Source organism: Oncorhynchus mykiss, chromosome 13 (genome assembly GCF_057628025.1).
Source record: "Oncorhynchus mykiss isolate SJ-2025 chromosome 13, ASM5762802v1, whole genome shotgun sequence".
Lineage (NCBI taxonomy): Eukaryota > Metazoa > Chordata > Actinopteri > Salmoniformes > Salmonidae > Oncorhynchus > Oncorhynchus mykiss.
In genome coordinates this window covers 73,126,294-73,147,868 of record NC_143034.1, presented here as the reverse complement: position 1 = coordinate 73,147,868, position 21,575 = coordinate 73,126,294, and the positions used below count along the sequence as shown (strand labels likewise).

The following is a 21,575-nucleotide window of genomic DNA, read 5'->3' as shown; positions in this document are numbered from 1 at the left end:
AATACTGTAGAATGATGTTAATTCCTATGGAGGACTGCTCCTACGCAAGGTTTTTTCACCTTTTAATGGAGCGATTGGTGGTTGATCGGTTGCGCCACTGGGGAGTGACAATATAGCCGACAGGTGGTTTCAAAGGCTCTCATTGGCTGATACATAGCATGCGCAATCCAGGGTTTACCGACGTCATTGGAATAAATGGACCCGTCCCGGATGCCGTACTAAACCCGGACAGGATGTGGCTTTCAATTATGTTACCAGAATGTGTTAGCTAAGAACCACGACTTGTAAGCATAATGACAAAAATATGTTCCCCCAAGAAAAAATAGATTTTGTATCAAAGTAGAGGATCGTGGCGGGGATGTGGCTACGTTATGGGAAACGTTTTCGGGAGAAAGAGTCGCCCTTCTCGAGTTACAGAACAAGACCGAGCGATTCTGGTCAGTTGTTGTTGCTAGCCTGTTTCAATAGTAGAGATGCTAGCTAGTTTGCTGGCCTGGATTAACGTTAGCTAGCTGTCTGATCTACACACTAACTTGGTAACAATGCCTGCTAGCTAACGTTAGCTAGTTATCAACACCCAGGCGCGATCATGGGACAGTCGCAGTTGTTAAAACGATGACGTGACGTCTCAAAGTGATCAACAGTAGCTAACTAAATTAGATTAGCCAGTTGTGATCGCATCAGCAGTGTCTGAGCCTGCAAATGACAGGGTGTGACAGGTATTTATAGCTAACTAGCTAGGGACTGTAGCCAGCTAACTATTTTCATGGCAGAATTATATTGTAGGTAACTAGCTATCTACATGGTAAACAATGTTCAGAAAAGAGTGTATTGAGACGGTGTCTGGTTATCCCGTTGTGTATGTTCATCTCTCCAGCAACTGAAACAGCAGAGAGATAAACTGAAGCACTACCAGAAGAGAGTCACCCTGCAGCTGGAGAAGGAGAGGAGTCTGGCCAAGCAGCTGCTGAAGGATGGAAAGAAAGAGTGAGACTGGATACTTCACTTGTTCAGGCATCATCTAGGCTATAGCCAGGTCCCAGATGTGTTTGTTCTGTCTTGTTGTAATGGGGTGTTTCCAGGTTAAATGAAGACCGGCACGGTTGTTGATGAAGTCAGTGGATTAGTACATGTTGCAACAGGGACACGCCTCCAGCACAGAAGCAGAGCAAAATAACGAGCCGTTTCTGAGCCCTTACATCCATTTCTAATCACATATGTTCTCTAAACACATGACCAAAGATAAGGCAGTGACTCACACAGTCTGCAGATACAACAATAATAACCAGTGTCCTCAGAACTGGCACCTTTAGACTGGCTCCCACACTATCAGCACGTATAACTGGCTCCCACACTATCAGCACGTAGAACTGGCTCCCACACTATCAGCACGTAGAACTGGCTCCCACACTATCAGCACGTAGAACTGGCTCCCACACTATCAGCACATAGAACTGGCTCCCACACTATCAGCACATAGAACTGGCACATTTAGACTGGCTCCCACACTATCAGCACATAGAACTGGCACCTTTAGACTGGCTCCCACACTATCAGCACGTATAACTGGCTCCCACACTATCAGCCCGTACAACTGGCTCCCACACTATCAGCACGTAGAACTGGCTCCCACACTATCAGCACGTAGAACTGGCTCCCACACTATCAGCACATAGAACTGGCTCCCACACTATCAGCACATAGAACTGGCTCCCACACTATCAGCACGTAGAACTGGCACATTTAGACTGGCTCCCACACTATCAGCACATAGAACTGGCACCTTTAGACTGGCTCCCACACTATCAGCACGTATAACTGGCTCCCACACTATCAGCCCGTACAACTGGCTCCCACACTATCAGCACGTAGAACTGGCACCTTTAGACTGGCTCCCACACTATCAGCACGTATAACTGGCTCCCACACTATCAGCCCGTACAACTGGCTCCCACACTATCAGCACGTAGAACTGGCACCTTTAGACTGGCTCCCACACTATCAGCACGTAGAACTGGCTCCCACACTATCAGCACGTAGAACTGTCTCCCACACTATCAGCACGTAGAACTGACACCTTTAGACTGGCTCCCACACTATCAGCACGTAGAACTGGCACCTTTAGACTGGCTCCAACACTATCAGCACGTAGAACTGACACCTTTAGACTGGCTCCCACACTATCAGCACGTAGAACTGGCACCTTTAGACTGGCTCCAACACTATCAGCACATAGAACTGGCACCTTTAGACTGGCTCCCACACTATCAGCACGTAGAACTGTCTCCCACACTATCAGCACGTAGAACTGGCTCCCACACTATCAGCACGTAGAACTGGCTCCCACACTATCAGCACGTAGAACTGGCACCTTTAGACTGGCTCCCACACTATCAGCACGTAGAACTGGCACCTTTCGACTGGCTCCCACACTATCAGCACATAGAACTGGCACCTTTCGACTGGCTCCCACACTATCAGCACATAGAACTGGCACCTTTAGACTGGCTCCCACACTATCAGCACGTAGAACTGTCTCCCACACTATCAGCACGTAGAACTGGCTCCCACACTATCAGCACGTAGAACTGGCTCCCACACTATCAGCACGTAGAACTGGCACCTTTAGACTGGCTCCCACACTATCAGCACGTAGAACTGGCTCCCACACTATCAGCACGTAGAACTGTCTCCCACACTGTCAGCACGTAGAACTGGCACCTTTAGACTGGCTCCCACACTATCAGCACGTAGAACTGGCTCCCACACTATCAGCACGTAGAACTGGCACCTTTAGACTGGCTCCCACACTATCAGCACATAGAAATGGCACCTTTAGACTGGCTCCCACACTATCAGCACGTACAACTGGCTCCCACACTATCGGCACATAGAACTGGCCATAACATTCAACCTTGCACCAATACAATCCTGTGTATTACAGAATGGAAAAGTAGAATGCATTGTGTTAACCACTTAACTGCATATGAACGTTATTCATCTTAGATGTCCCATTACACTAGCAAACAGCTGGGACTACTAAGATGTATCAAGTCTAGTCAAATCACCAATGCATGCATATCACCAGAATCTAACTGTTGAATTGTGGACTGACTGAATCTGATCAATGCATGACTTTATGACAAGCAAAATAAACACTTGTAATGTTAGGGACTTGGTTTATTGTGCAGTGCGTTGTTCTTCCACTCCGTAGGAAGGCACTGGTTCTTCTCAAGAAGAAGCGTTATCAGGATCAACTGCTAGACAAGACTGAGAACCAGATATCAAACCTGGAACGCATGGTGAGGCTGAGGCTCTTCTTGGGTCCTATGGTTTCACTGACTTTTATAGAATGTAACTACATTGATGTCATGTTTTGCACAGCCAACCTCTCTTTTAAACGGTTTCCTGGCTGGGTATATCTTGGATGTTCTGTATGGTGAACACTATCTATCTTAGCGTACTGATGTGTTTTTACAGGTTCAGTGCTGGGTTCTCCTATCTTAACGTACTCATGTGTTTTTACAGGTTCAGTGCTGGGTTCTCCTATCTTAACGTTCCTCATGTGTTTTTACAGGTTCAGTGCTGGGTTCTCCTATCTTAACGTACTGATGTGTTTTTACAGGTTCAGTGCTGGGTTCTCCTATCTTAATGTACTGATGTGTTTTTACAGGTTCAGTGCTGGGTTCTCCTATCTTAACGTACTGATGTGTTTTTACAGGTCCAGTGCTGGGTTCTCCTATCTTAACGTACTCATGTGTTTTTACAGGTTCAGTGCTGGGTTCTCCTATCTTAACGTACTCATGTGTTTTTACAGGTTCAGTGCTGGGTTCTCCTATCTTAACGTACTGATGTGTTTTTACAGGTTCAGTGCTGGGTTCTCCTATCTTAACGTACTGATGTGTTTTTACAGGTTCAGTGCTGGGTTCTCCTATCTTAACGTACTGCTGTGTTTTTACAGGTTCAGTGCTGGGTTCTCCTATCTTAACGTACTCATGTGTTTTTACAGGTCCAGTGCTGGGTTCTCCTATCTTAACGTACTCATGTGTTTTTACAGGTTCAGTGCTGGGTTCTCCTATCTTAACGTACTGATGTGTTTTTACAGGTCCAGTGCTGGGTTCTCCTATCTTAACGTACTCATGTGTTTTTACAGGTTCAGTGCTGGGTTCTCCTATCTTAACGTACTCATGTGTTTTTACAGGTTCAGTGCTGGGTTCTCCTATCTTAACGTTCCTCATGTGTTTTTACAGGTTCAGTGCTGGGTTCTCCTATCTTAACGTACTCATGTGTTTTTACAGGTTCAGTGCTGGGTTCTCCTATCTTAACGTACTCATGTGTTTTTACAGGTTCAGTGCTGGGTTCTCCTATCTTAACGTTCCTCATGTGTTTTTACAGGTCCAGTGCTGGGTTCTCCTATCTTAACGTACTGATGTGTTTTTACAGGTCCAGTGCTGGGTTCTCCTATCTTAACGTACTCATGTGTTTTTACAGGTTCAGTGCTGGGTTCTCCTATCTTAACGTACTCATGTGTTTTTACAGGTTCAGTGCTGGGTTCTCCTATCTTAACGTACTGATGTGTTTTTACAGGTTCAGTGCTGGGTTCTCCTATCTTAACGTACTGATGTGTTTTTACAGGTTCAGTGCTGGGTTCTCCTATCTTAACGTACTCATGTGTTTTTACAGGTTCAGTGCTGGGTTCTCCTATCTTAACGTACTCATGTGTTTTTACAGGTTCAGTGCTGGGTTCTCCTATCTTAACGTACTGATGTGTTTTTACAGGTTCAGTGCTGGGTTCTCCTATCTTAACGTACTGATGTGTTTTTACAGGTTCAGTGCTGGGTTCTCCTATCTTAACGTACTCATGTGTTTTTACAGGTTCAGTGCTGGGTTCTCCTATCTTAACGTACTGATGTGTTTTTACAGGTTCAGTGCTGGGTTCTCCTATCTTAACGTACTCATGTGTTTTTACAGGTCCAGTGCTGGGTTCTCCTATCTTAACGTACTGATGTGTTTTTACAGGTCCAGTGCTGGGTTCTCCTATCTTAACGTACTCATGTGTTTTTACAGGTTCAGTGCTGGGTTCTCCTATCTTAACGTACTCATGTGTTTTTACAGGTTCAGTGCTGAGTTCTCCTATCTTAACGTACTGCTGTGTTTTTACAGGTTCAGTGCTGGGTTCTCCTATCTTAACGTACTCATGTGTTTTTACAGGTCCAGTGCTGGGTTCTCCTATCTTAACGTACTCATGTGTTTTTACAGGTTCAGTGCTGGGTTCTCCTATCTTAACGTACTCATGTGTTTTTACAGGTTCAGTGCTGGGTTCTCCTATCTTAACGTACTCATGTGTTTTTACAGGTTCAGTGCTGGGTTCTCCTATCTTAACGTACTGATGTGTTTTTACAGGTTCAGTGCTGGGTTCTCCTATCTTAACGTACTGATGTGTTTTTACAGGTTCAGTGCTGGGTTCTCCTATCTTAACGTACTGCTGTGTTTTTACAGGTTCAGTGCTGGGTTCTCCTATCTTAGCGTACTGATGTGTTTTTACAGGTTCAGTGCTGGGTTCTCCTATCTTAGCGTACTGATGTGTTTTTACAGGTTCAGTGCTGGGTTCTCCTATCTTAACGTACTGATGTGTTTTTACAGGTCCAGTGCTGGGTTCTCCTATCTTAACGTACTGATGTGTTTTTACAGGTTCAGTGCTGGGTTCTCCTATCTTAACGTACTCATGTGTTTTTACAGGTCCAGTGCTGGGTTCTCCTATCTTAATGTACTGATGTGTTTTTACAGGTTCAGTGCTGGGTTCTCCTATCTTAACGTACTGCTGTGTTTTTACAGGTCCAGTGCTGGGTTCTCCTATCTTAACGTACTGATGTGTTTTTACAGGTTCAGTGCTGGGTTCTCCTATCTTAATGTACTGATGTGTTTTTACAGGTTCAGTGCTGGGTTCTCCTATCTTAATGTACTGATGTGTTTTTACAGGTTCAGTGCTGGGTTCTCCTATCTTAACATGTAGTGTAAATGTTTTCACAGGTTCAAGACATTGAGTTTGTCCAGATCGAGATGAAAGTCATTGAGGGGCTGAAGGTTGGAAATGACTGTCTGAAGAGTATGCATGAGGTAGGTTATGGTTCGCTTCTTAGTCCAGGGTTTTCTATGGGTGGGAATCTGCTCTTCCTCAGAATACAAGTGAGTCACATGACAGACTAAGCACACATTCACAGTCACACACTCACGTGTGGTTAGGCATGCACACACACTCACACAGGTGTAAGACATTCAGCTCAGTGTCCTAAGTGTTAATAAATAAACCTTCTACTGGCATGTAACCTTTTATGTGATCTGCACCCCAGACGGTGTGTTAGCTAGCGTCACTGTGCACATTGTTTGAAGATTAAAGGATTAAGTTCCAAATCCCTGACTACAGCGAGCCTAGTGGTGTGACTGCTGCTCCGTATCCTGGGTTACTCTCTGTCTGTCTGTCTGTCTGTCTCTCTGTCTGGCCACAACCTGCTCAGTGAATTATTCTCTTTCAGAGAGACAATGTTTAATCTCTCTCTCACACACACACACACACACACACACACACACATAGAGACACGGAGAATAAGTAAACTAGAAGACTTTCTGCTCCTAACTTGACATTGTCCCTGTCTGGTCCTCTCAGGCCATGTCACTAGAGGACGTGGAGAGGATCATGGATGAGACCCAGGATGCTATAGAATACCAGAGGGTGAGTTTCTCTGTTCCCATGGTGTCATCAATCAATTGGATATACCCCTTTTTACAGTCCTAACTCTTCATCCATCCCAAGTACTTCAGTCTTCAGTGTAGTGTGTGTTGCTGCCCAGCTGACATGCTCTGCTCTGGTTGATCCTACAGCAAATAGATGAGCTGCTGTCAGGCTCCCTGACTCAGGAGGATGAGGATGCTGTGCTATCTGAGCTGGAGGCTATCACTCAGGTGTGTATCATACTGAGCTACATCAGTCTCCTCTGGCTGTTATCTGAGCTGGATACTATCACTCAGGTGTGTATCATACTGAGCTACATCAATCTCCTCTGGGTATAATACCAGGAGGAAGAGGAAGAGGGTGGTGAAACAACACCTGCCATGGAGGACCAAAACACTTCTGGTTTTCTTTTCCACCTGGTAGTTAATTACACTTAACTGGTTGACCTGATCAAGTCCTGTTTAACCTGTGTAACCGTTGGCTCCCTCTACTGCTGCAGGGAGAAGATGTAGAACTTCCAGAGGTCCCCACTGAGCCTCTACCAGAGGTCCCAGAACCAGCTGAGACCGAGCCAGGTAACGGTACTGTCTACCCTGTTACATTACCTCAATCATTATGATGGTAGTAGTACTGTCTACCCTGTTACATTACCTCAATCATTATGATGGTAGTAGTACTGTCTACCCTGTTACATTACCTCAATCATTATGATGGTAGTAGTACTGTCTTTACCCTGTTACATTACCTCAATCATTATGATGGTAGTAGTACTGTCTACCCTGTTACATTACCTCAATCATTATGATGGTAGTAGTACTGTCTACCCTGTTACATTACCTCAATCATTGTGATGGTAGTAGTACTGTCTTTACCCTGTTACATTACCTCAATCGTTGTGGTGGTAGTAGTACTGTCTACCCTGTTACATTACCTCAGTCATTATGATGGTAGTAGTACTGTCTACCCTGTTACATTACCTCAATCATTGTGGTAAGTATTGACAGTCTCACAGTAAAAGCTGATCTAGGAACAGTTTGGCCTTTTTAGGTAATTTATTAATAGGATTATATGGACAGAGGGACCTGATCCTAGATCAGCACTCTTACTCTGAGACACATTGTAGATACAGTCCCTGACCATGGTTTCTTTGTTCTCAAGAGAGAAGACCAGCAAGGAACAAGGAGAACAGAGAGATGCTGGCAGCATAGAGACAAGACTCAACAATATCAACAGTAGCTGTGGATGGAGCTAGTCCAACTGACTCAATAACAGTAGCAGCTGTGGATGGATCTAGTCCAACTGACTCAACAAGAACAATATCAACAGTAGCTGTGGATGGAGCTAGTCCAACTGACTCAATAACAGTAGCTGTGGATGTAGCTAGTCCAACTGACTCAATAACAACAACAGTAGCTGTGGATGGAGCTAGTCCAACTGACTCAATAACAGTAGCTGTGGATGTAGCTAGTCCAACTGACTCAATAACAACAACAGTAGCTGTGGATGGAGCTAGTCCAACTGACTCAATAACAGTAGCTGTGGATGTAGCTAGTCCAACTGACTCAATAACAACAACAGTAGCTGTGGATGGAGCTAGTCCAACTGACTCAACAACAGTAGCTGTGGATGGAGCTAGTCCAACTGACTCAATGACAGTAGCTGTGGATGTAGCTAGTCCAACTGACTCAATAACAACAACAGTAGCTGTGGATGGAGCTAGTCCAACTGACTCAACAACAGTAGCTGTGGATGGAGTTAGTCCAACTGACTCAACAACAACAATATCAACAGTAGCTGTGGATGGAGCTAGTCCAACTGACTCAATAACAGTAGCTGTGGATGTAGCTAGTCCAACTGACTCAACAACAACAGTAGCTGTGGAAGGAGTTAGTCCAACTGACTCAACAACAACAATACCAACAGTAGCTGTGGATGGAGCTAGTCCAACTGACTCAACAACAATATCAACAGTAGCTGTGGATGGAGCTAGTCCAACTGACTCAATAACAGTAGCAGCTGTGGATGGATCTAGTCCAACTGACTCAACAACAACAATATCAACAGTAGCTGTGGATGGAGCTAGTCTAGCTGACTCAATAACAGTAGCTGTGGATGTAGCTAGTCCAACTGACTCAATAACAACAACAGTGGCTGTGGATGGATCTAGTCCAACTGACTCAACAACAACAATATCAACAGTAGCTGTGGATGGAGCTAGTCCAACTGACTCAACAACAGCAACAGTAGCTATGGATGGAGCTAGTCCAACTAACACAACAACAACAACAGTAGCAGCAGTAGCTATGGATGGAGCTAGTCCAACTGACTCAATAACAACAACAGTAGCAACAGTAGCTATGGATGGAGCTAGTCCAACTGACTCAATAACAACAACAGTAGCAACAGTAGCTATGGATGGAGCTAGTCCAACTGACTCAATAATAACAACAACAGTAGCAACAGTAGCTATGGATGGAGCTAGTCCAACTAACTCAACAACATCAACAGTAGCTATGGATGGAGCTAGTCCAACTAACTCAACATCAACAGTAGCTATGGATGGAGCTAGTACAACTAACTCAACAACAACAGTAGCTATGGAGGGAGCTAGTACAACTAACTCAACAACAACAGTAGCTATGGAGGGAGCTAGTACAACTAACTCAACAACAACAACATCAACAGTAGCTATGGATGGAGCTAGTCCAACTGACTCAATAACAACAACAGTAGCAACAGTAGCTATGGATGGAGCTAGTCCAACTAACTCAATAACAACAACAGTAGCTATGGATGGAGCTAGTCCAACTAACTCAACAACATCAACAGTAGCTATGGATGGAGCTAGTCCAACTAACTCAACATCAACAGTAGCTATGGATGGAGCTAGTCCAACTAACTCAACATCAACAGTAGCTATGGATGGAGCTAGTACAACTAACTCAACAACAACAACATCAACAGTAGCTATGGATGGAGCTAGTCCAACTAACTCAACAACAACAACATCAACAGTAGCTATGGATGGAGCTAGTCCAACTAACTCAATAACAACATCAACAGTAGCTATGGAGGGAGCTAGTCCAAATAACTCAACAACAACAGTAGCTATGGAGGGAGCTAGTACAACTAACTCAACAACAACAACATCAACAGTAGCTATGGATGGAGCTAGTACAACTAACTCAACATCAACAGTAGCTATGGAGGGAGCTAGTACAACTAACTCAACATCAACAGTAGCTATGGAGGGAGCTAGTACAACTAACTCAACAACAACAGTAGCTATGGATGGAGCTAGTACAACTAACTCAACATCAACAGTAGCTATGGATGGAGCTAGTCCAACTAACTCAACAACAACAGTAGCTATGGATGGAGCTAGTACAACTAACTCAACATCAACAGTAGCTATGGAGGGAGCTAGTACAACTAACTCAATAACAACAACATCTACAGTAGCTATGGATGGAGCTAGTACAACTAACTCAACATCAACAGTAGCTATGGAGGGAGCTAGTACAACTAACTCAACATCAACAGTAGCTATGGAGGGAGCTAGTACAACTAACTCAACATCAACAGTAGCTATGGATGGAGCTAGTCCAACTAACTCAACATCAACAGTAGCTATGGATGGAGCTAGTACAACTAACTCAATAACAACATCAACAGTAGCTATGGATGGAGCTAGTACAACTAACTCAACATCAACAGTAGCTATGGATGGAGCTAGTACAACTAACTCAACATCAACAGTAGCTATGGATGGAGCTAGTACAACTAACTCAACATCAACAGTAGCTATGGAGGGAGCTAGTACAACTAACTCAATAACAACATCAACAGTAGCTATGGATGGAGCTAGTACAACTAACTCAACATCAACAGTAGCTATGGATGGAGCTAGTACAACTAACTCAACATCAACAGTAGCTATGGAGGGAGCTAGTACAACTAACTCAACATCAACAGTAGCTATGGAGGGAGCTAGTACAACTAACTCAACATCAACAGTAGCTATGGATGGAGCTAGTCCAACTAACTCAACAACAACATCAACAGTAGCTATGGAGGGAGCTAGTACAACTAACTCAACATCAACAGTAGCTATGGATGGAGCTAGTCCAACTAACTCAACATCAACAGTAGCTATGGAGGGAGCTAGTACAACTAACTCAACAACAACATCAACAGTAGCTATGGAGGGAGCTAGTACAACTAACTCAACAACAACAACATCAACAGTAGCTATGGATGGAGCTAGTCATCATGCTGGTCGCTCACTGCATGGAGGAGCAGAATCCATCCATCCAGACTCACTCTGCTGGTCTGTCCAGTCCCTGATCCCCCTCTGTCTCATAGAATGGAGTGCAGGTACAGAAGTACACATTCCTCTTCGTAAAAACTTTATTGTCCCAACGCTGAACAATATGATTTGTAGCAAAAACGGGAACAAATGTGTACACACACAGATGTGTACAAGCAGACACACACACACCACGAGGCCTAGGAGAACATTAGTGCTGAAGTCTCCTCTGGTTCCCGAGGCCTAGGAGAACATTAGTGCTGAAGTCTCCTCTGGTTCCCGAGGCCTAGGAGAACATTAGTGCTGAAGTCTCCTCTTGTTCCCGAGGCCTAGGAGAACATTAGTGCTGAAGTCTCCTCTGGTTCCCGAGGCCTAGGAGAACATTAGTGCTGAAGTCTCCTCTGGTCACTCTGTTTTTAATGATGAATTAAACACAAAAGGGAAAATGATTGCCGTCTCTCAGTATATGGTTTGGATTGATTGGTAGCATGTTGTCACTGTACAAATTCCTTTTGTAATTCACACGACTGATAAATGAAGTTAGACGTAACCGAAGATAATGTCATTTTAAAACCGTTGTTCTCCGTAATTAAAAGGCGGAGCTGTGGTTTACAGACAACTCTGTGTCTCGCTCTTTTCACCTCATCTCCTGTTGTACTCTGCTAGGTCGATAACAAGCGAAACACAGCACAACTAATTACACTATATGTCCACATTTTACTATTCATGCATCAGAAACACTATTTTAAAGTCATATTTGTTGTTTTTTAGCAACATGATGATGATCCCTTTTCATAGATGCTCACTGAAGACCATATTCAGTTTGTAGTATATAATCTCACCACAAGGTGGCACTAGACACCAGTGAGAGAGTTCTCAGAACCAGTTTGGAGTTTGTTTTTGGCAAAGAAAAGAGAGGCGCAATCCCAAATCAACCCCTAGAACCTATTCAGAGAGGAGTTGATTGGTATAAGCAGTATGGTGAAACTTGGTCCAGGAACAGGGCTGCCTACCCCTGAGCTAGCCTATCAGAGGGCACATTGGTCCAGGAACAGGGCTGCCTACCCCTGAGCTAGCCTATCAGAGGGCACATTGGTCCAGGAACAGGGTTGCCTACCCCTGGGCTAGCCTATCAGAGAGCACATTGGTCCAGGAACAGGGCTGCCTACCCCTGAGCTAGCATATCAGAGGGCACATTGGTCCAGGAACAGGGCTGCCTACCCCTGAGCTAGCCTATCATAGGGCACATTGGTCCAGGAACAGGGTTGCCTACCCCTGAGCTAGCCTATCAGAGGGCACATTGGTCCAGGAACAGGGTTGCCTACCCCTGAGCTAGCCTATCAGAGGGCACATTGGTCCAGGAACAGGGTTGCCTACCCCTGAGCTAGCCTATCAGAGGGCACATTGGTCCAGGAACAGGGCTGCCTACCCCTGAGCTAGCCTATCAGAGGGCACATTGGTCCAGGAACAGGGTTGCCTACCCCTGGGCTAGCCTATCAGAGGGCATATTGGTCCAGGAACAGGGTTGCCTACCCCTGAGCTAGCCTATCAGAGGGCACATTGGTCCAGGAACAGGGCTGCCTACCCCTGAGCTAGCCTATCAGAGGGCACATTGGTCCAGGAACAGGGTTGCCTACCCCTGGGCTAGCCTATCAGAGGGCACATTGGCCCAGGAACAGGGTTGCCTACCCCTGAGCTAGCCTATCAGAGGGCAAGTTGTAGCTATTACCATATTGCTCCACTCTAGGGGTCAATGTGGGTTTGGGCTGTGATGTGTGTGAGACGTTTTATCCAGGTGAGAGAGAGCCACTGCATTGTTTACAGCCAGAACTACACTAAACAGAATACTTGGAATGAACAATGAGCTAACACCAATTACCCACTCTGAACAACATCACCCATGGACGGTGCTATGGAAAACAATTAGTTTGGCCCCATGGGTTTCCTACCTTACATAATGCTATTGTATACAGCCCTCAAACTTAGCTCAGGACCTTGAAGCCAGTTCCACTACATTATTTACATTGTTCCCCTCTAATCAGGGACTGACTTAGACCTGGGATTACATTGTTCCCCTCTAATCAGGGACTGACTTAGACCTGGGACACCAAGTGGGTACAATTTAATTATCAGGTGGAACAGAAAACCAGCTGTCTCTGGACCTCATAGGGTAAGAGTTGTATACCCCTGGTATAGGGTACAACGTTTTCTATCCAAATATGTTTATGCAGATGGTTGAATATCGTTATTGTAGAGCATGTTTATATGACCAGAGGATAAGGTATTGTTGCTGTATTTAAAGAGGATACAATATGTTGGACCTGTCTGACAGTCAAACATTGGAACATGAAGCTATGACGTCATTGTGTGGGTTAGTAGAACTGTTCCCACAACAGTCCACTTACTGGCCTAGTCATGGTGAGGACAGGAGTATTGGCACTGGCATCTCTCTCCCACTCTCTGACTGACTACCTGTCTCTCTCTCTCTCTGAGCACTACACCACAGCTCTGTCTACCTGTCTCCCTCTCTGGGCAGTATACCACAGCTCTCTGTCTACCTGTCTCCCTCTCTGAGCAGTATACCGCAGCTCTGTATACCTGTCTCCCTCTCTGGGCAGTATACCACAGCTCTCTGTCTACTTGTCTCCCTCTCTGAGCAGTATACCACAGCTCTCTGCCTGTCTGTCTCCCTCTCTGAGCAGTATACCACAGCTCTCTGCCTGTCTGTCTCTCTCTCTCTGAGCAGTATACCACAGATCTCTGCCTGTCTGTCTCTCTCTCTGAGCAGTATACCACAGCTCTCTGCCTACCTGTCTCCCTCTCTGAGCAGTATACCACAGATCTCTGTCTACCCGTCTCCCTCTCTGAGCAGTATACCACAGCTCTCTGCCTACCTGTCTCCCTCTCTGAGCAGTATACCACAGCTCTCTGCCTACCTGTCTCCCTCTCTGAGCAGTATACCACAGCTCTCTGCCTGGCTGGCTGGAGCCCAAGTCAGATGTGGACTGGATTCCACCCACAAGGCTTCGGCCCACACCGCTGCTGCCCTGAAGCCAGAACTACAGACCTCCTACTGCTGGTGACTAGCTGATCAGGAACAGGAAGTCTAGTTTCCTGAAGCCAGAACTACAGACCTACTGCTGGTGACGAGCTGATCAGGAACAGGAAGTCTAGTTTCCTGAAGCCAGAACTACAGACCTCCTACTGCTGGTGACTAGCTGATCAGGAACAGGAAGTCTAGTTTCCTGAAGCCAGAACTACAGACCTCCTACTGCTGGTGACTAGCTGATCAGGAACAGGAAGTCTAGTTTCCTGAAGCCAGAACTACAGACCTCCTACTGCTGGTGACTAGCTGATCAGGAACAGGAAGTCTAGTTTCCTGAAGCCAGAACTACAGACCTACTGCTGGTGACTAGCTGATCAGGAACAGGAAGTCTAGTTTCCTGAAGCCAGAACTACAGACCTCCTACTGCTGGTGACGAGCTGATCAGGAACAGGAAGTCTAGTTTCCTGAAGCCAGAACTACAGACCTCCTACTGCTGGTGACGAGCTGATCAGGAACAGGAAGTCTAGTTTCCTGAAGCCAGAACTACAGACCTCCTACTGCTGGTCACTAGCTGATCAGGAAGTCTAGTTTCCTGAAGCCAGAACTACAGACCTCTTACTGCTGGTCACTAGCTGATCAGAAACAGGAAGTCTAGTTTCCTGAAGCCAGAACTACAGACCTCCTACTGCTGGTCACTAGCTGATCAGGAAGTCTAGTTTCCTGAAGCCAGAACTACAGACCTCTTACTGCTGGTCACTAGCTGATCAGGAACAGGAAGTCTAGTTTCCTGAAGCCAGAACGCACAGACCTCCTACTTCTGGTGACTAGCTGATCAGGAACAGGAAGTCTAGTTTCCTGAAGCCAGAACTACAGACCTCTTACTGCTGGTCACTAGCTGATCAGGAACAGGAAGTCTATTTTCCTGAAGCCAGAACTACAGACCTCCTACTGCTGGTCACTAGCTGATCAGGAACAGGAAGTCTAGTTTCCTGAAGCCAGAACTACAGACCTCCTACTGCTGGTGACTAGCTGATCAGGAACAGGAAGTCTAGTTTCCTGAAGCCAGAACTACAGACCTACTGCTGGTGACTAGCTGATCAGGAACAGGAAGTCTAGTTTCCTGAAGCCAGAACTACAGACCTCCTACTGCTGGTGACTAGCTGATCAGGAACAGGAAGTATAGTTTCCTGAAGCCAGAACTACAGACCTACTGCTGGTGACTAGCTGATCAGGAACAGGAAGTCTAGTTTCCTGAAGCCAGAACTACAGACCTCCTACTGCTGGTGACTAGCTGATCAGGAACAGGAAGTCTAGTTTCCTGAAGCCAGAACTACAGACCTCCTACTGCTGGTGACGAGCTGATCAGGAACAGGAAGTCTGGTTCACATGCCTGTGAAAGGTAGTCTTCTAATGTTGTGGACATCTTCCTTCCTAAACTACGCTGGCTCCTTGTATAATGGATAATCTCTCTATGTAAAAACCATTGTAGCCATAACGGTGGGTGTGTTCCACACAGCGGTATCCTCCACTTGTCACATTATGACACATCCAGGACACTTAATGAAAACATTCCCTGGTGTTATTTTCCAGCAGTAACTGACCGTATTAATTATACTTCCCCTGTGAGAAAAGGGCTCGTGTCCTTCACCAGGTCTTTGTTCAGTTTCGTACAGTCTGAATTGGTGTTACATGACTTATGACTTGTAGGTTTGGTATGTGAGGCTATTGATTTTGTTTAGTAACAAATATTTCCATGATGATAGTGATTTAAAAAATAGTAATCGTCATTCTTTGTTTTATTTATTTTTTGTGATGTTTAATTTCACTATATCACCTGAAGTGTAGATGCAGTCACCTGAAGTGTAGATGCAGTCACCTGAAGTGTAGATGCAGTCACCTGAAGTGTAGATGCAGTCATAGATGCAGTCACCTGAAGTGTAGATGCAGTCACCTGAAGTGTAGATGCAGTCACCTGAAGTGTAGATGCAGTCACCTAAAGTGTAGATGCAGTCACCTGAAGTGTAGATGCAGTCATAGATGCAGTCACCTGAAGTGTAGATGCAGTCACCTGAAGTGTAGATGCAGTCATAGATGCAGTCACCTGAAGTGTAGATGCAGTCACCTGAAGTGTAGATGCAGTCATAGATGCAGTCACCTGAAGTGTAGATGCAGTCATAGATGCAGTCACCTGAAGTGTAGATGCAGTCACCTGAAGTGTAGATGCAGTCATAGATGCAGTCACCTGAAGTGTAGATGCAGTCACCTGAAGTGTAGATGCAGTCACCTGAAGTGTAGATGCAGTCATAGATGCAGTCACCTGAAGTGTAGATGCAGTCACCTGAAGTGTAGATGCAGTAACCTGAAGTGTAGATGCAGTCACCTGAAGTGTAGATGCAGTCACCTGAAGTGTAGATGCAGTCACCTGAAATGTAGATGCAGTCATAGATGCAGTCACCTGAAGTGTAGATGCAGTCACCTGAAGTGTAGATGCAGTCATACAGTGCCTGTAGAAAGTCTACAGCCCCCTTGGATTTATTCACATTTTAATGTGTTACAAAGTGGGATTAAAAATTCTACTTTTTTGTTTTATGTCAGCAAGCTACACAAAACACACACAATGTTAAAGATGAATGAAAAATAAAACATCTTGATTAGATCAAATAAATAATTAAACGCCATCTACACACAGTACAACATAAAGTGAAAACATATTTGTAGAACATTTAGTAAATGTATTGAAAATGAAATACAGAAATATCTAATTTACATAAATATTCACACTGCTGAGTCAATACTTTGTAGAAGCACCATTGGCAGCGGCTACAGCTGTGAGGCTTTCTGGGTAAGTCTCATTAAAGCTCTCCACACCTGAATTGTGCAACATTTGCCCATTCTTTTTTTTCAATGTGTTAAGTCATTCCATAGATTTTCAAGCAGATTGTAACTTGGCCAATCGGGAACATTCACTGTCTTCTTGGTAAAATATTCCGCTGTAGATTTGGCCTTGTGTTTTAGGTTATTGTCCTGCTGAAAAGTGAATTCCTCTCCCAGTGTCTGGTGTAAAGCAGACTGAAGCAGGTTTTCCTCTAGGATTTTGCCTACGCTTAGCGCCATCCCATTTCTTTTCATCCTGAAAAATTGACCAGTATTTGCCGATGTCAAGCATACCCATAACACGATTCAGCCACTACCGTGCTTGAAAATAAGGAGGCAGTTACTCAGTGACGTGTTGTTGGATTTTCCTCAAACATAAGGCTTTGCATTCAGGCCAAAAGGTGTCTGTCTTTGCCTTGTTTGGACTTTCTATAGGCACTGTATATATTTATAAAATATTAAGCTTTATAGAACTATAATAAATCCTTGCCACCGTGCTTCTGCAACGCTTGCTGTTTGGGGTTTTAGGCTGGGTTTCTGTGTAAGCACTTTATAAATCATTTTGGCGTTATAAATAAATTTGATTTGAAATCAATGTCAGAAATTCAAATGAATAATGCAACTAGTTTAACATATTTGGGCAGAGAGAGAAGGGGAGAGGCGGTGTTTCAGAGAAGGCGGGTGGTGCTCTTGTAATTGGAAAAGCTCCGCGATGTGACAAGACGCTTTGGCGAACACCGCAGAGATTGATTGCGTGAGAGGGATTTGAGTGGGTGCAACCGACCAAGAGAATCTTCCGGTTACTGTCTTTCTTTCAGGCACACGTACCTTCGCGGTAAATCGCATCACATCGTCTCTTCGTTTAGGCTACTCTCTCTACCCATTCGGCGTATTTCACTCGGATAACTTCTCTCTAAAGGAAAATACTGTTTATGGTTTTGACCGAAGATTTCAAGATGTCTCGCACCGACGAGGTTCACCGCATAACGGAGAATGTCTACAAGGTAAGCTTCTACAACTATAAAAAGTTTGATGCCACAGGTTATTGACGGACGATATAGGCCTACTCATAATATAAGTTATGTAAATATTTTGGAATGTGTTTTTATTAGTGATTTAATAGCATTTTTGCCCTCCCCCATTCGGTGCGCATCTTGAACTGCGATTAGAATCTCTTCATTCGAAGAGAATTCCCGAGGGAGCGTTCGATGCTCTTTACTGAAGGTCTTCCCTGTTCAATTATATTGGCCTACTTTTCTGAATAAATGTACTTTTCAACATTACGACCTACTTCCCGAATGACATTCTGTGCGTTACCATACGTATTTTACAGTCAATAGCGACGCGTAGCTTTCATTTTGTTGCCGTCCGTGGGGCATCAGGTAGGACTACATCTCTACAGTAAAATCAGCGCTCCTCGGCGCAGCCGCACAATGTAGGCTACACACCACTGTTCAGACATGTCATACTGCGCTATGCTTCTGCCATAATAACTAGATCATGTTTGTAATACGTTCAGGCTCAGTATTATGTTGTGAGAGATAGTGAACATGTAATGGACAGGCTACATATGACACACACCGTGGCACAGTCACATTTAATCAATAGATTCATTACACATTAACTTATTTCAATGTATTTCATGTTGGCACCCTACTGTGTCCACTAGAACAGTGTGTGTGTGTGTGAGAGAGAAAGAGGGAGACATTCCTACACATTTGTGTTTGGTTGACAGGGCAGGAAGGAGGAGGAGGAGGTAGAGGTAGGGCAGCTAGCAGGCTGTGTTGTAACAGGTACTTCAAACATTTGCCCTGGGGATTTCAACATCACAAAACCTGTTCAGCAAAAATAAGCCTGGGCTGGAGCCTCTGTGTTAGTTTCATATTGGGACGAGCTTCTTTCCAGGCGTTCATATTCCATTGATGACCTAAGAGAACAGCCTCCCAACTGATCCACTAGGACCGCTAGATCTGTGCATTACTAGCTAGTTCAGGGTTTCTCAGTCGACCCTGGGGATTTTTATTTATTTATCTGTTATTTATAGAACTATATTAAATTCTAGCCACCGTGCTTCTACATCTGCATTACTTGCTGTGTGGGGGTTTAAGCTGGGTTTCTGTATCAGCACGTTGTGGCATCTGCTGATGTAAAAATGGCTTTATAAATACATACAAGTCAGAAATTCAAAAGAATAATGTAACTAGTTTAACATATTTGGGCAGAGAGAGAAGGGGGGCAGAGAGAGAAGGGGGGCAGAGAGAGAAGGGGGCGAGAGGAGGGAGAGGAGAGCGAGAGAAGGGGGAGAGAGGGGAGGGAGAGAGGGGAGAGGGGAGAGAGAGAAAGGGGAGGGAGAGAGGGGAGAGGGGAGAGAGAAAGGGGGGAGAAAGAGAGAAAGGGGGGGAGAGAGAGAGAAAGGGGGGAGAGCGAGAGGGAGAGAGAGAAGGAAGGGAGAGAAGGGGAGAGGTGTTTCAGAGAAGGCGGGTGTCCTGAGCCCCCCTGGGTGTATGTTTATTTTTTCCCCCCAGCACTACACAGCTGATTCAAATAACCAACTCTTCATCAAGCTTTGAATTTTTGAATCAGCTGTGTAGTGCTGGGGGGGGGGGGAAACAAAATGTTCACTGGGGTCAGGACCACCTTTAGGAAAGCCTCAACTAGTTGACACCTGACGGCTGAGATTTCAGATGGGACAGAACCTTCCTTTTACACTGCCTAGAGCCCCAGGCCTATAGGAAACAAACTGGCTTACAGAATATGGAAGGGCCTTGGGGTTTGGACCTGGAACAAGGTATTTTGTTGTAGTGGGGCGTCTGCACATATAAGCCTACAGAAATACCTGGACTAAAACACTCAGTTCAGTTGTAACCATTTTAAAGTATGCTAAGGGTCTCAACTACCACATGTTGGCTGGCCATAGGGCTCAAGTTGACTTCATTGCGCTTGGCAACCTTTTTAATGAAACACCTGGTGCATAGTTGTTGTGGAATGCTAACAAAACTCTCTGGTTATGAGGATACTAACAACTTCCTGTTACACATGGAATCACATCACTATGATTCTACACACACACAGCCTCCATGTTCTCCTCTCAGCTTTTCAAGGTGGAGAGACCATGGCAATGTTAGTAGGGCCCACCGTAGAAAAAGGGTTGGCAAAAGAAACCAAATCTTTGTTCTTTTTTGGTTATTGTTCAGTTTCTACCATCTATATTACAAAATCCTTCAAACCGTTTTCTCTCTACTGAACACCACCCAAGCCCCAACATCCAACTAACCACCCATTTGCCCTGTTCACTGCAGTGCACCGACTTCCACACACCCCCCCCTCTTCTCTCAGCCTTCACCAGGCACAGTTCTACACTGAAAGAAGGACATGTAGGATCCCAGAATAGGGCTGAGGGGAGCTGAGGTCTCTCTTGCTCTTCTTTTGGGAATCTGTCAGACGTCAGAAAGGAGGCCAGATGACGAGAGGCTGGGAGGGAGATGCTTCTTTAAGAGACCCTGAAGGAGGGAGGGAGGGAGGCGGGGAAGTGTTTGTTCTCTGGATGGATACACACCTGATACTGTTTGAGTCTCTATATGCACTTGATGAATCATTAGTCCTCCAGTGTTGATAATGATGCCTCCTGGCCCTGTGTAGTAGTACTGGCCAAGTGTAGTAGTAGTACTGGCCAAGTGTAGTAGTAGTGGCCCTGTGTAGTAGTAGTGGCCAAGTGTAGTAGTAGTACTGGCCCTGTGTAGTAGTAGTGGCCCTGTGTAGTAGTAGTGGCCAAGTGTAGTAGTAGTACTGGCCCTGTGTAGTAGTAGTGGCCCTGTGTAGTAGTACTGGCCAAGTGTAGTAGTACTGGCCAAGTGTGGTAGTAGTAGTACTGGCCAAGTGTAGTAGTAGTAGTACTGGCCAAGTGTAGTAGTAGTAGTACTGGCCAAGTGTAGTAGTAGTAGTACTGGCCAAGTGTAGTAGTAGTAGTACTGGCCAAGTGTAGTAGTAGTAGTACTGGCCAAGTGTAGTAGTAGTAGTACTGGCCAAGTGTAGTAGTGGCCAAGTGTAGTAGTAGTACTGGCCAAGTGTAGTAGTAGTGGCCCTGTGTAGTAGTAGTGGCCAAGTGTAGTAGTAGTACTGGCCCTGTGTAGTAGTAGTGGCCCTGTGTAGTAGTAGTGGCCAAGTGTAGTAGTAGTACTGGCCCTGTGTAGTAGTAGTGGCCCTGTGTAGTAGTACTGGCCAAGTGTAGTAGTACTGGCCAAGTGTGGTAGTAGTAGTACTGGCCAAGTGTAGTAGTAGTAGTACTGGCCAAGTGTAGTAGTAGTAGTACTGGCCAAGTGTAGTAGTAGTAGTAGTACTGGCCAAGTGTAGTAGTAGTAGTACTGGCCAAGTGTAGTAGTAGTAGTAGTACTGGCCAAGTGTAGTAGTAGTAGTAGTGGCCCTGTGTAGTAGTAGTAGTATTAGTGGCCCTGTGTTGTAGTAGTAGTAGTAGTAGTAGTAGTAGTACTGGCCCTGTGTAGTAGTAGTACTGGCCCTGTGTAGTAGTAGTACTGGCCCTGTGTAGTAGTAGTAGTACTGGCCCTGTGTAGTAGTAGTAGTAGTAGTAGTAGTGGCCCTGTGTAGTAGTAGTAGTGGCC

At 45.1% G+C, this 21,575-nt stretch overlaps 2 protein-coding genes across 12 annotated transcripts in view; both read left to right on the top strand.

The window, feature by feature from the left end:
- The first annotated feature begins 158 nt into the window (after window positions 1-158).
- On the top strand, window positions 159-11,198 carry LOC118936511 (charged multivesicular body protein 6). Of its 2 annotated transcripts, none has more exons than XM_090197563.1 (8): window positions 159-437; window positions 878-987; window positions 3,215-3,302; window positions 6,031-6,117; window positions 6,665-6,730; window positions 6,880-6,960; window positions 7,230-7,305; window positions 7,889-11,198. In XM_090197563.1, the coding sequence occupies exons 1-8, from the start codon at window positions 372-374 to the stop codon at window positions 7,936-7,938; spliced, it is 624 nt and encodes a 207-aa protein (XP_090053689.1). In that variant the 5' UTR covers window positions 159-371; the 3' UTR covers window positions 7,939-11,198. The 2 variants fall into 2 exon arrangements, with proteins under 2 accessions (XP_090053689.1, XP_090053688.1); XM_090197562.1 differs by having other exon boundaries at window positions 183-437; window positions 7,230-7,311; window positions 7,889-9,763.
- Window positions 11,199-17,591: 6,393 nt separating this feature from the next.
- The window catches only part of LOC110487480 (BAR/IMD domain-containing adapter protein 2), a 132,171-nt gene continuing 128,187 nt past the window's right edge, over window positions 17,592-21,575 (top strand). For all 10 annotated transcript variants that reach the window (XR_016486096.1, XR_016486095.1, XR_016486097.1 and 7 more), the window contains exon 1: window positions 17,592-17,963. Coding sequence is in view for 7 of the 10 variants with exons in the window: in XM_090197541.1 (XP_090053667.1) it covers window positions 17,892-17,963 (72 nt within the window). In the remaining 3 variants the exon portion in view is untranslated. The remainder of the gene's footprint in view (window positions 17,964-21,575) is intronic.